The sequence below is a fragment of the Schistocerca gregaria genome, chromosome 2 (genome assembly GCF_023897955.1).
Source record: "Schistocerca gregaria isolate iqSchGreg1 chromosome 2, iqSchGreg1.2, whole genome shotgun sequence".
Taxonomy (NCBI): domain Eukaryota; kingdom Metazoa; phylum Arthropoda; class Insecta; order Orthoptera; family Acrididae; genus Schistocerca; species Schistocerca gregaria.
Window position 1 is genome coordinate 601035188 of NC_064921.1, and position 15053 is coordinate 601050240.

The 15053-nt window shown below is 44.6% G+C and overlaps 1 protein-coding gene across 1 annotated transcript in view; it reads left to right on the plus strand.

Annotated features, from left to right (window-relative positions):
- Positions 1–204: 204 nt before the first annotated feature.
- The window catches only part of LOC126335892 (lysosomal acid glucosylceramidase-like), a 126522-nt gene continuing 111673 nt past the window's right edge, over positions 205–15053 (plus strand). Inside the window, exon 1 of the mRNA XM_049999363.1 lies at positions 205–256. Coding sequence (XP_049855320.1) covers positions 205–256 — 52 coding nt within the window. The remainder of the gene's footprint in view (positions 257–15053) is intronic.

Here is a 15053-nt window from a genome sequence, read left to right on the forward strand (position 1 = left end):
TCACATTTATCGCTACATTATCCCGCTTTCGCATTTGATAGCACCTAACTACGAGTTTTTCGATTTCTCCGAGTTTGTCGTGTACGCATTGTCAGCGACCCGTTATCCTTGTTTCTGTGCCAGGGCACGTGAGCTCGCTAGCCGCAGTGCATCGCCGTTCAGCGAGTGTGGCGGACGGCTCTGGGACCGCAACAACACGGCAGCATGGCGACCGCTCTTCTGACGGCAGCGCTCTTACTGGCGGCTCTCAATGTCGGTAAGTGGTGCCAGCGTGCGGGACACTGTGCTAGAACGAACCTTTCTCAGAGATCAAATCTTTGTACTGGGTACTACACACATTATTTTATATGAAGTAATTACAAATTAATAATTTCCGTATCTACCTTTATGCATATTGTGAAACCTTATATTTTGAAACTACCTGGCAGATTGAAACTGTGTGCCGCACCGAGACTCGAACTCGGGATCTTTGCCTTTCGCGGGCAAGTGCTCTACCAACTGAGCTACCCAACCACGACTCACGCCCCGTCGTCACAACTTCAATTCCGCCAGTACCTCGTCTTCTACGTTCCAAACTTTACAGAAGCTCTCCTTGTCAAATTTTATGGTTTTAGGTTAAAGGGCAGTGGGTATTCTCGTAACACGCTGGACCAGTGTTTCCAAACCTTTCTTAGACCGTTACCCCTGAGTGCAATCAGAGGTCGGATAGTACCCCTTCTGCCGTCTGTTGCCATCCTCCCCCACATTATCACCAATTTTAGCATCCAACTAAACTGTAGAGTGAAAGATTTTTTCTTTCTTGCTTGCTTTTTATTTTTAAAATGAAAAAAATGAAATTTAGTTTGTGTTTGTGTGTGTGCGTGTTTTTGTGTGTGTCTGTGTACGTGTGCGTGTGTCAGAACAAATAACGAAGGAATTCGTGGTGCATTGCAAGAGCTACCCACAACTGCTTCTCAGAAAAGAAAGCTAACTATCCACAGTCGGGGTAGACACTTACTACGAAACATACTTTCCTTATAGTAACTGTTCTCCATTGCGGCACTTGCTTTGCCTTCATACTGCAGTCCCATTTAAAACCAAACAAGTTCAGATGTGTGCACTATACTTACTGTTCATAAATCGCTTGGTTGCTTCACTCCTTACTTCCGAAATGGCAGAAATTGGACGACTTCAGGCTGTTAATGCTTTGTGTCCAGCTACTATAATAATAATAATAATACAGCTGTGTACAGCACTGTAGTAGCCCTTATGTAGTTACTACTGTGTCGTGCTGACAATTAATTCATTTATCTGTTTCGAAGCGAGTAATGAAGAAATTTCTGGATTACTGCAGGTACTATCTATAACTTGGAGCAGACGTTTGCTTGAGATGTTTAGTATTGTTACGCATATATCTCATTTTTATTAACAGCGATGTACGGGACAAAGCACAAAATATGTGTGTACTGGGTGGACTGTATGAGGAACCTGTAACCTCCATCGCATTGATGTTACTAACTGAGAAAAAATAATTATTGATAAATTATGTAATCCATATTAATTGTGATAATAGTAATGATCTTTTGAAAATTTATTTTCTTTACTGAAACAGAATCGACATGTTTAGTTTTTACCCATAAAAAATTTCATTTTATCTCTCAGGGGATAATTACTTTCATATTGGGAGCCACTGCGCTAGACCAATATTTGTATATCTACCGCTGTCCTTGACGGACAAAAAATTTATCATTTTTCATTTGCGTAACTGGTTTACATCTTGCCCTGTACTAACTGATTGCCAGTTGTCTCCCTTTAAGTAACGTAATTTTCAGCTTCATGGACGGCCGGGGTGGCCGAGCGGTCCCAGGAGCTACAGTCTGAAACCGCGCGACCGCTACGGTCGCAGGTTCTAATCTTGCCTCGGGCACGCATGTGTTTGATGTCCTTAGGTTAGTTAGGTTTAAGTAGTTCTAAGTTCTAGCGGACTGATGACCTTAGAAGCTAAGTCCCATAGTGCTCAGAGCCATGTCAGCTTCATGGCAGATTAAAACAGTGCGTCGGATCAGGTCTCGAACCTATAATTTTTACCTTGCGCGAGTAAGTCCTCTACCGAGTGAGCTATGCAAGCTCCACTGGCGACCACCCCCCTTGCAGCTTCACTTCTGCCACTACCGCTCTCCTGCTTTCGAAAGCTGTAAGGGGTGGTCGTGAGGAGCGCACGGGTGCTCAGTCAGTAGAGGATTTGTTCACGAGAGGGAAGGATCCCAGGTTAGAGCCCCGGTGTGGCCCACAGTTTTAATTTTACAGGAAGTTTAAAACCTGTGCAGACACCGACAGAGAGTGAATATTCACTCTGGAAACTTAATTCTCTGTCTATCTATTTGTTTCCCTATGATGTATCATGCAGCGTAACTTGCTGTGACAGTGCGAGAGAGAGAGAGAGAGAGAGAGAGAGAGAGAGAGAGACAAAGATATTGTTTATTACTCTGTGGCGCTCAGCGCTCACATAATTATTCTTAGGATATAGAGCTTTTGTCCGTGTTAAGAGTAATTTTACTAAGGGGACCTAGTCTTGTGATGTAAAAATCGTCGCCATTGCGAGATTTTGATTCACATTGTAAAATATATGTGTATATGGAAGGAAATCAGTTAATAGAACAACAAAATATTGTTCATTTCAAGAAGGCACGTGTTATTCTACAACCAGCGTATACTTCTATTGCGATTTAATAATAAGTACCAGCTTGAGAACAGTTCCGACGGGAGCGTTCAGTTCTAATGAAATAGTTCGATGCTTTCTTCGGAAAAGAAGTCACTTCATGGATCACTGAAATTCACAATTGTACCTGGACATTTCTCAGAACTGAAAGCAATCTGATTGCTATGCAACAGAGCCCCGAAGAATATTTCTCCGTACTTTGGTTACCACTTTCAGCTCTACACGGAATCTGCTCCACTGGAACAGATTTCTACAACAGCGGAAGAGTGTAATCACTCTATATCCTAAGAATGATTATGTGAGCGCTGACCGCCACAGAGTAATAAACAATATCTTCGTCTCTCTCTCTCTCTCTCGCAATGTCACAGCAAGTTATGCTGCATGACACATCATATCGCCGGCTGATGTGGCTGAGCGGTTCTGGCGCTTCAGTCTGGAACCGCGCGACCGCCACGGTCGCAGGTTAGAATCCTGTCTCGTGCACGGATGTGTGTGATGTCCTTAGGTTAGTTAGGTTTAAGTAGTTCTAGGGGACTGATGACCTCAGATTTTAAGTCCCATTGTGCTCAGAGCCATTTGAACCATTTTGAACATCATATCTCGTGTCCTTGACTATAACGCAGTTCTCAGGTGTACATACGATAGCTGACAAACTTGTTCTGTTTCTTGCGTCCTTTACAACAGGCCTCTTTAAACATCGTCAGATTTCCTTTTACACATATAATTTTAGTTTAGTTAAATACTGAAAAAAATTACCTAGTGTAATTTTAATGTATGTGAGTTCAGTTGCACAATTCTGGGGTTTGCCGATTTGTATACACAGTGAGTAGTCAGATATCACACTTACTCACCTCGTGAATATCAGACGGTTCAATCAAGTGAATTGGGGACCTGACATTATGCTTTGTCACGTGTAGCAAAGAAATATACTGTGGTTTTGAGTACGTGTCTGATTCAACAGTCTCAGCCTGTAGAAGGATAGTCTATATTCAGTGTCAATTAAGTGAAAACATTAAGTAAGGCGTGGATAAGGTTCGAATACACAAAAGCGCCAAAGAAACTGTTATAAGCTTGCGTATTCAAATACAGAGATTTGCAAACAGACAGAATACGGCCTTGCGGTCGGCAACGCCTATATAAGACAACAAATGTCTGGCGCAGTTGTTAGATCGGTATTGCTGCTACAATGACTGGTTATCAAGATTTAAGTGAGTTTGAATGTGGTGTTATAGTCGGCGCACCAGCGATGGGACACAGCATCTCCGAGGTAGTGATGATGTGGGAATTCTCCTGTACGATCAATTCGTCGGAATGCACAACGGACATCAATGGATGCAGATGATCAGACAGGATGCTTACGTGCTTATCACCTGTCAGAATCGTATCTAGACGTATCAGGGCTCCCATATCATTGCAACTGCACACGCCCCACACTACTACAGAGCCTCGACCAGCTTGGACAGTCCACTGCTGACATGCAGGGTTAATGGATTCATAAGGTTTTCTTCATACCAGTACACGTCCATCCGTTGGATACAGTTTGAAACGAGACTCGTCCGACCAGGCAACATGTTTCCAGTCATCAACAGTCCAGTGTCGCTGTTGACGGACTCAGGCGAGGCGCAGAGCTTCGTGTCGTGCAGTCATGAAGGGTACGCAAGAGGGCCTTTGGCTCCGAAAACCGATATCGATGATGTTTCGTTGAATGATTCGCACACTGACAGTTGTTGATGGCCCAGCAACGAAATCTGCAGCAATTTGGGGAAGCCTTGCACTTCTGTCACGTTGAACGATTCTGTTCAGCCGTCGTTAGTCCCGTTGTTGCAGGGTCTTTTTCCAGCCTCAGCGATGTCGGACATGTACTTTACCGGATTCCTGATTTTCATGGCACACTCGTGAAATGGTCGTACGGGAAAATCCCCATCTGCTAGAAGCTGGTTCCCAGTGGTCGTGCTCGGACTATAACACCACTATCAAACGCACTTAAATCTTGATTATCTGCCATTGTAGCAGCAGTAGCCGATCTAACAACTGCAGCGCCGCATCCTGCCTATTTACATACAGGGTGTTTCAAAAATGACCGGTATATTTGAAACGGCAATACAAACTAAACGAGCAGCGATAGAAATACACCGTTTGTTGCAATATGCTTGGGACAACAGTACATTTTCAGGCAGACAAACTTTCGAAATTACAGTAGTTACAATTGTCAACAACAGATGGCGCTGCGGTCTGGGAAACTCTATAGTACGATATTTTCCACATATCCACCATGCGTAGCAATAATATGGCGTAGTCTCTGAATGAAATTACCCGAAACCTTTAATAACGTGTCTGGCGGAATGGCTTCACATGCAGATGAGATGTACTGCTTCAGCTGTTCAATTGTTTCTGGATTCTGGCGGTACACCTGGTCTTTCAAGTGTCCCCACAGAAAGAAGTCACAGGGGTTTATGTCTGGCGAATAGGGAGGCCAATCCACGCCGCCTCCTGTATGTTTCGGATAGCCCAAAGCAATCACACGATCATCGAAATATTCATTCAGGAAATTAAAGACGTCGGCCGTGCGATGTAGCCGGGCACCATCTTGCATAAACCACGAGGTGTTCGCAGTGTCGTCTAAGGCAGTTTGTACCGCCACAAATTCACGAAGAATGTCCAGATAGCGTGATGCAGTAATCGTTTCGGATCTGGAAAATGGGCCAATGATTCCTTTGGAAGAAATGGCGGCCCAGACCAGTATTTTTTGAGGATGCAGGGACGATGGGACTGCAACATGGGGCTTTTCGGTTCCCCATATGCGCCAGTTCTGTTTATTGACGAAGCCATCCAGGTAAAAATAAGCTTCGTCAGTAAACCAAATGCTGCCCACATGCATATCGCCGTCATCAATCCTGTGCACTATATCGTTAGCGAATGTCTCTCGTGCAGCAATGGTAGCGGCGCTGAGGGGTTGCCGCGTTTGAATTTTGTATGGATAGAGGTGTAAACTCTGGAGCATGAGACGATACGTGGACGTTGGCGTCATTTGGACCGCAGCTGCAACACGGCGAACGGAAACCCGAGGCCGCTGTTGGATCACCTGCTGCACTAGCTGCGCGTTGCCCTTTGTGGTTGCCGTACGCGGTCGCCCTACCTTTCCAGCACGTTCATCCGTCACGTTCCCAGTCCGTTGAAATTTTGCAAACAGATCCTTTATTATATCGCTTTTCGGTCCTTTGGTTACATTAAACCTCCGTTGAAAACTTCGTCTTGTTGCTACAACACTGTGTTCTAGGCAGTGGAATTCCAACACCAGAAAAATCCTCTGTTCTAAGGAATAAACCATGTTGTCCACAGCACACTTGCACGTTGTGAACAGCACACGCTTACAGCACAAAGACGACGTATAGAATGGCGCACCCACAGACTGCGTTGTCTTCTATATATTTCACATCACTTGCAGCGCCATCTGTTGTTGAAAATTGTAACTACTGTTATTTCGAAAGTTTGTCCGCCTGAAAATGTACTGTTGTCCCAAGCATATTGCAACAAACGGTGTATTTCTATCGCTGCTCGTTTAGTTTTTATTGCCGTTTCAAATATACCGGTCATTTTTGAAACACCCTGTATCTCTGTAAGCATGGCTTTATCAGTTTCCAAATGGTTCAAATGGCTCTGAGCACTATGGGACTTAACTTCTTAGGTCACGAGTCCCCTAGAACTACTTAAACCTAACTAATCTAAGGACATCACGCACATCCGTGCCCGAGGTAGGATTCGAACCTGCGACCGTAGCGGTCCCACGGTGGTGGTGGTGGTTAGTGTTTAACGTCCCGTCGACAACGAGGTCATTAGAGACGGAGCACAAGCTCGGGTTAGGGAAGGATTGTGAAGGATATCAGCCGTGCCCTTTCAAAGGAACCATCCCGGCATTTGCCTGGAACGATTTAGGGAAATCACGGAAAACCTAAATCAGGGTGGCCGGAGACGGGATTGAACCGTCGTCCTCCCGAATGCGAGTCCAGTGTGCTAACCACTGCGCGGTCCCACGGTTCCACACTGTAACGCCTACAACTGCTGGGCCACCCCTGCCGTTTCCTTGGCGCTTCAGTGTAATAGCGTGGGGTTACAGTAGTCGTCTCTGCGTTACGTTAACTGGGTCTCAGGAGTCGTTTATATCAACCAGTGTCTGTGCTCTTTTTCACTTCCAGTTTAAATACGCGTTGAACCGTTAATAGCAGACCAGTAAGTCAGTCCAGAGTCTCATTTTCGTATCACCACCATGTCTATCTCCACAGCCTGATAGTCGTCAAATTTGTACCAACCACAGAGGCCCGAAAAATCTCAGCTCCCCGTCTCACTGCTGCACGCAGCCGATTGCGTGCTTCGGACGGATGTCCTCAAATTCTGCGTCACCTCTGATTTGAGTGTGAGCTTCAAAATACACTACTGGCCATTAAAATTGCTACACGAAGAAGAAATGCAGATGATAAACGGGTATTCATTGGACAAATATATTATACCAGAACTGACATGTGGTTACAATTTCACTCAATTTGGGTGGATAGATCCTGAGACATCAGTACCCAGAACAACCATCTCTGGCCGTAATAACGGCCTTGATACGCCTGGGCATTCAGTCAAACAGAGCTTGGATGCCGTGTATAGGTACAGCTGCCCATGCAGCTTCAACACGATACCAGAGTAGTGACAGGCGTATTGTGACGAGCCAGTTGCACGGCCACCATTGGCCAGACGTTTTCAATTGGTGATAGATCTGAGCATGTGCTGGCCAGGGCAGTAGTCAAACATTTTCTGCATCCAGAAAGGCCCGTACTGGACAGGCAACATGCGGTCGTGCATTATACTGCTGAAATGTAGGGTTTCGCAGGGATCGAATGAAGGGTAGAGCCACGGGTCGTAACACATCTGAAATGTAACGTCCACTGTTCAAAGTGCCGTCAATGCGAACAAGAGGTGACCGAGATGTATAACCAATGGCACCCCATTCCATCACGCCGGGCGATGCGCTAGTATGGTGATGAGGAATACACGCTTCCAATGTGCGTTCACCGCGATGTCGTCAAACTCGGATGCGACCATCATGATGCTATAAACAGAACCTGGATTCACCCGAAAAAATGACGTTTTGCCATTCGTGCACCCAGGTTCGTCGTTGAGTACACCATCGCAGGCGCTCCTGTCTGTGGTGCAGCATCAAGGGTAACCGCAGCCATAGTTCTCCGAGCTGATTGTCTGTGCTGCTGCAAACGTCGTCGAACTGTTGGTGTAGATGGTTGTTGTCTTGCAAACGTCCCCATCTGTTGACTCAGGGATCGAGACGTGGCTGCACGATCTGTTACAGCCATGCGGATAAGATACCTGTCATCTAGACTGCCAGTGATACCAGGCCATTGGGATCCAGCACGGCGTTCCGTAATACCCTCCTGAACCCACCGATTCCATATTCTGCCAACAGTCATTGGATCTGAACCAACGCGAGCAGCATTGTCGCGATACGATAAACCGCAATCGCGATAGGCTACAATCCGACCTTGGTAGGCATTTCTCCACCTTACGCGAGGTATCACAACAATATTTCACCAGACAACGCTTGTTAACTGCTTTTTTTGTATGAGAAATCGTTTGGAAACTTTCCTCATGTCAGCACGTCGCAGGTGTCGCCACCAGCGCCAACTTTGTGTGAATGCTCTGAAAAGCTAATCATTTGCATATCACAAAATCTTCTTCCTGTCGGTTAAATTTCGCGTCTGAAGCCCGTCATTTTCGTGGTGTCGCAATTTTAATGGCCAGTAGTGTAAGTATCTTTTGACCCACCCCGTATTATGACATATAGACTGGTGGCAGATGTGGGGGTCCGGGCTTCGATACCTGACTGAGTACCTGAACTATGAAGTAATGTGCCTCAGAGTATTAAAGATAAGATTTTATCTTAGGAAAAATAGTAAATATAGTTTTAGATCGAATCGGTTTGAGCTTTCAAGGTAGATCAGGTGCTGTGAATAGCCAGAGCAGCCCTTTACAGTGTACAGCAGGAACCAAGCAAGAGGAGGGAAGTAGAAGTGAGGAGGGAGGTCGCCAGTCGTCCTCTAGTCGCAGAGTTACAGAGCGACGCGAGCATCCCGATGCGGTGATCTACGGAGGACGCCTCCTCAGCAGTTGCGACATCGCAGTCACGGCCGCCATCTCCCCGAGTCAGCAGTACAGAGATCCGACGCTACGCCTGCACGAGACGCCGACGCTGCTCGTCCAACAGACACAAATAGTCGTGTCTGACGCAACCAGCAAATAGTATTGCCTGTCACATTAAGTTAATTCCTATAGCTTTCTGTGGAATACAGATGTACTTAGAGAACGTGTAGAGAATTGTGATCTAGCACATGAACTTACGCCGAGCCATTGTCGTAGTACGCTAATAAAATTTGTAGCAGCTATAAGAGTGCGAGCCGTATGAAGCAAACTTCACCAGCAGACCAAAGTTCGCGTTCTTGACGTGCTGGAAGAAACTGAGATGCCGTATAATTTGAATCATAACCAAGAGTCCACGTTAAATGACTAAACTACACTTATGCTCATGTTTCTTATAAATTAATACGACTTCCTTAAACGCTTTTGTCACATCTCCATCTCTGACTTCTCAAGTTTCCATGGTTATCTTGTATCGTAACTGCGAGGGTGAGTCAAATGAAAACCTTAAATACGTAATAACAAATCGAAATTCCGCGCCGTTATCCTGTAAGTTGGTAAGCGTGCTACAAACAGCGTGCAGAATGGCCTGTAGGTGGCAGCATATTGCAGATGCACACATACCATCGCAGTATCGGTATAAAGATGGCCGCCCCACTTGCGACTTGCACCAGGGAAGAACAGCGTTCAGTTATTCGGTTTCTGCGTAGTGAAGGAGTGAAACCTATTGAATCGACGAATGAAGGTTCAGTACGGTGATGCATGTTTGTCACAGCAGCAAGTCTACGAATGGAGTAAGAAGTTCGCAAATGGTGTGACTTCAGTGAAAGACGCTCCTCGTCCAGGTCAGGCACAACGAGTTGTGACTCCACAGAACATTGCAGCAGTTGAAGCCATAGTGAAGGAAAACCATCGAGTGACACTGAATGACTCTGCAGCATGTTTACAGATTAGTCATGGGTCAGCACACCACATTGTACATGATGTGATCCAGTTTCACAAAGTGTCTGTAAGATGGGTGCCATGGTAGCTGATGCCACAAATGAGAGAACGACGTGTTCATGCTTGTGAAGAACTTCTTCGGCGCTTTGAACGAGAAGGTGGTGGATTCCTAGCAAGAATCGTTACTGAGGACGAAACCTGGGTTCACTTCCACCAACCGGAACCGAAGAAAGCGAGCAAGGAATGGCGCCATTCCTCATCACCAAAACCAAATAAGTTTCGAACAGAACCATCAGCAGGGAAGGTTACGCTGACTCTCTTTTGGGACGAAAAAGGCGTCATTTTGGAACATTGCGTGTCTAGAGGGACCACTGTCACCAGTGCATCATACACAGATCTAAGAACCTTCAACTTCGCAGCGCGTCAGCAATCGCTGGTTAATATATTAAAAAAATAGAAACCCGCCTCGATTGCGTAAAAAGCACCTAGCGCTAACCTAGGTTTCAGCGTAGATAACTACACCTTCTTCAGAACAATAAAACCCACAAGTGGCTATGAAGACCTTTGTCAGTGATTAAAATAACACCATAGCTAAACATTTATAAACGAAAAAAGGGAAATCACAAACAGTACATGTGTACAAAGTCTAAAACACTACTTAACTTAATGGTGTAACCTCCACCTCACACCGGCCTATGTTCGATGGGCCGTGATCCGCCATAAACTGCAGCTACGAATGGCCCATTTGTAGCTGGTCCACATATCACAGCATATCACAGCACCTTCTTCCTGTCGGTTACATTTCGTGTCTGTAACACGTCATCTTCGTGGTGTAGCAATTTTAATGGCCAGTAGAGTATTTAGTCTCCTTGCGATATGAGAACGGTGGGGTAACGTAGCGTTCCCCTGCAGAAGGGGGCCATGTAGCCACTGAGCTAGCTAGATCGCACTATTAGGCCCTACCTGTGGTATTGTTGATTAACGGAGTGATTCATAAAGTTAGATACGAGATTAGTTATTGACTCTGTGTGGAATGGCCCTCCTTCAATCAAATAATGAATTTGACAGTCCGTTGTTACGCCATCAGTCAGAATCTTTCAGATTATTCATCTCAAATGACAACGAAATATCAAGTGAAATTAGCACGACAATTATGAACCACAGCGGCAGGTAAATTTACTGTCGTGTAGTTGCAAAACGCATTCTACAATGTTTCCAGTTCGCCATTACACTAGCGACGGGAGGAATTCGTTTGCTCAGCCGTCGTGCTAAGCTAGTGGAGCTCACCTTTCGAAGACGCGGCGTCACCGCCTGTCATCGCATTTACTGGCAGCACAAATTCTGTACCATTGTCCAATGATTTTGATCTAAACTCTTAGTTATGAATAATATCAAGACTCATGGACTGTAAATCAGACATAATAAAGTGCAGGAGAATTATTTAGACGGCCCTTCTCTTCAGTAGCTATAATTATTTTTACACCGAACTGAGGCACTCATTAGCTAGACACGATTTACTTGTTTTTGTTTTCCATTACCAGCCCTGATTATCCTGTAAAGATTATGAGGGGATGTGACTTTCTCTTCTTCTTATCATTATGAACTTACGACTAACTTTTCTTAAGAACACTTTCATCGTATGACATACAGATTCAAATCAACGAAGCGTTGTGGGCTCAGAAACTTTCAAAGAAAAGAGCCTTGCGAATGTGTGCGAAGCAAATTAAATTCGTGCTCTTGTTAACACGAAGGAAGCGGCATCAACATATTTAAAAAGGAGGATAAAACTCTGAGAGTATTGTCTCTATTGTGCGAAATACGTCTTCCTTAAGCGATACTGCCACACTCTACAATAATCAGAATAACGAACAGTATAATGTACTTTTATTAATTACAGTATGATCGCTGATACTGATCTGTCAGTGAAAGCGAAATGTCTCTGATGAATGGCCGTGTCAACATTCAGTGCATTTCAGACGGAGGGAAACCAAAGCATCAGTAAGAGGTCCATCAGTCATTGAGGTTAGGTGTCTACGCAGTATTCTGCAGCTGGCGATGTTCGCTTTACCATTAGTTCCGGATTTTTCATACTAGCGAAGCCTCTACGGTATCAGAAACTTCATACAGGAATTAATATACTGTAATTGTTAAAACAGACCATTGCATTACATAGTACTTTACTTGTGGCCGAATATGGCTGAGTCGGTGACCCTAATTTTAATTTAATTTCATCTTCTCATGACATGCAGAATGAGTCCGAACTGCTCTAAAAGTAGCGTTGCATACCTTGTAAAAGCTGGGTGACCTAATTGTATCGACTGACAATTAGAACTGTTTGCAGTCACGTCCTTCATTGTTGTACAGGATCATCTCTTCCTAGCAACTTGTTGCTTACTGCGGCAATTCGTTGTTTGGTGCAGTTGTTGTGGTAATTCCCAGGGACGATTCGAGAAGACTTTTCCACACAAGCGACTAGTCACTAGGCGCGTCTGCCCCCTCTCCCCCATTTTCCCTCGTGCATTCTCATCAATGTCACTTTCTGCTACCAATTGTGATATGCATAGTATACAGGTCCTCTGTTTGGGAGACAGGGGCGCCGCAAGCGCCCGCTACTGATTTAACGGTCCTGCACTCCATTTTCACTGCTGTGGCGCCCCTCTCAGCCTGGCACACCAAGCGTCGACTTGTGTCGCTTTCTCCTGAAACCGCCCCTGTTAATTCCGTAGATAATTTGCATAACAAATGATGCCGTCTGGCACACAAATGAAATGATGGTGAAGGTCAGTATGATACAATTTGATAAATAATTAGTTCACTGCCACCTATCCTTCAATTTTCAGAATTTTACTGAAAGTTGGCACGTCTTGCATGAACGTTCCAAAGAGCGTAATACATTTTTGCAGACACATTTCCGTCCACACCTCACTTTTGATGCGATACCTCGACTTCACAAGTTGGCTCCTCTTTGCAAAAGCTCAAAACAACTGCCGAAAGCCGAGATACTGGCTGCTCCTCAGTGTTTTATCATACTAGAAAATGCTTAGTGTATTATAACTATTGCAAAGTTGCATTATAAAACTTCTACACAGGAATTTTCACCTCTGACAATTTTTGTCACCCAATTATATTTTCATTTCTGAACCAGAAAAGGAGAGAGTCGATTTGTTTGAGGTGTAATTTAACACAAGAATGATGAAAATTGTATGATAAGATAAAAAATGAGTAGCTTAGCTGCAGAAACGACGACGAAAGGAGTACGTGGAAAATGTTAACTAAAACAGGGTGGTGGAAGAAGTGTTACGGTAGTAGGACAGAACATCCTTGGTATTAGAGTGCAAAAGCTGTAGGGTAGGACAGATATTGAGATACATGCATCATATACCCGAAAACGTTTAGTGCAAATGGAGACGTGTGCACAGTCCAAGAAGTCTGAATCAAATCATTCTGATGACTGGTGGCAACAGAAGACTTCATTAGAGAACTCTAATCCAACAAGTCCGTTATCTCTACATAACTGCTCCAACTTGCTGCCACTTGCACCATTGCATCATATTTAAATCGCGATCTTTCTCTACTGTTTTTCCCCTCTTGCCCTCACCCACCTTCCATCCATTACTGTTCCTTAATTCCTCATGATGTGTCCTGACACACGATCCCTGCTTTTCGTTCGGCCGTGGTGGCTGTGCGGTTCTAGGCGCTCCAGTCCGGAGCCGCACTGCTGCTGCGGTCGCAGATTCGAATCCTGCCTCGGGCATGGATGTGTGTGATGTCCTTAGGTTAGTTAGGTTTAAGTTGTTCTAAGTTTTAGGGGACTGATGACCACAGCAGTTGAGTCCCATAGTGCTCAGAGCCATTTGAACCTGCTTTTAGCCAAGTTGTGAAATAAAGATCTTTCCTTCCCAAATCGATTCAGTACTTCCGCATTATCTGATACATCCTTCAAATCTTCAGCATTCTTCTGAAGCACCACATTTCAAAAGCTTATGTTTCCTTCTTGTCTGAATGACGTTTCAATGCTGTTCAAGAATACACTTCAGGAAATCATCTTTTGAAAAGACCTACCAACATTTAAATTTGTATTGGTTGTAAACTAGTTTCTCATTTCCAGAAACGTTTTTCATGCTGTTGCACACCATATTTTCTGTTCTCCTTACATCAGCATCTTCATTGATTTTGCTGCCTAAATAACAAAACTACTACTTTTAGTGCCCAACTTCCTAATCTAATTCCCCCAGCATCCCCAGATTTATTTCGCCTACATTTCAGTATCCTTGCCCTACTTCTTTTGATATTTATCGTATCTCCTCTTTTCATGATGCTATACTCCTGTTCAACTGTTCCTGTAAGTCTTTTTCTGTTAGTGACAGGATTACAGTAACATTGGCCAAACTCAAACCTTTTTTTTCTCTGAACTTTAATTTACTTTATACATTTCCCCCTGGTATCCTTGATTGGTCGCTCAATGCATAGAAGTAGTAGGGCATAGGGAGTATCAGCATATTTTGTTAGTGTGGGTTGCATACATGCAGGGGTAAGCACACATTCAGGGCCCAACTCAATTGATTTATTGCCCTCTCCCACTCCCCTTAACCTGTTGTTCTGTTAATTGGTTTATAACCCCCTGGAAATTGATTTATAATCCCCTGGGGATAATCTCTCCTTCTGAGGAACCCACAGCCATCCCTTCCTGCTTCTTCCATCCCACCCCTTTTCCCTCCTCCTCACTGATGCAAGCACCCTTTTGATATCAAATTAATTTCTAACTATTTATATCGGTCAATTAATTATCTCCTTTCCCTCAGGCATATCCCCAAGCTGTCATTTCCCATTGCCCCACTGCCCCTTCCATCCCCTACCTGGAATTCAGTGGGAAAAGGACTCAATCGGTGCTAGGGAGGAAGGATCTCATGACATTATAAAACTCAGTTTGTGGGGGTTGACTCTCTTTATTTGGTGGGAAAAGCTCACATCCAGCATCTAAATGTCCTAATAACACAACTGAGCGAGGTGGCCCAGTGGTCACCACAATGGACTCACATTTTGGAGGGGGATGGTTCAAACCCATGTCTGGCCATCCTGATTTAGATTTTCTGTGATTTCCCTATAACGCTTGAGGTAAATGCCAGGATGATTTCCATGAAAGGGCACAGCCGACTTCCTTCTCTATCTGCTCGTAATACTATGGGACTGATGACCTCAGTGTTTGGTCCCCACCCCTAAATCA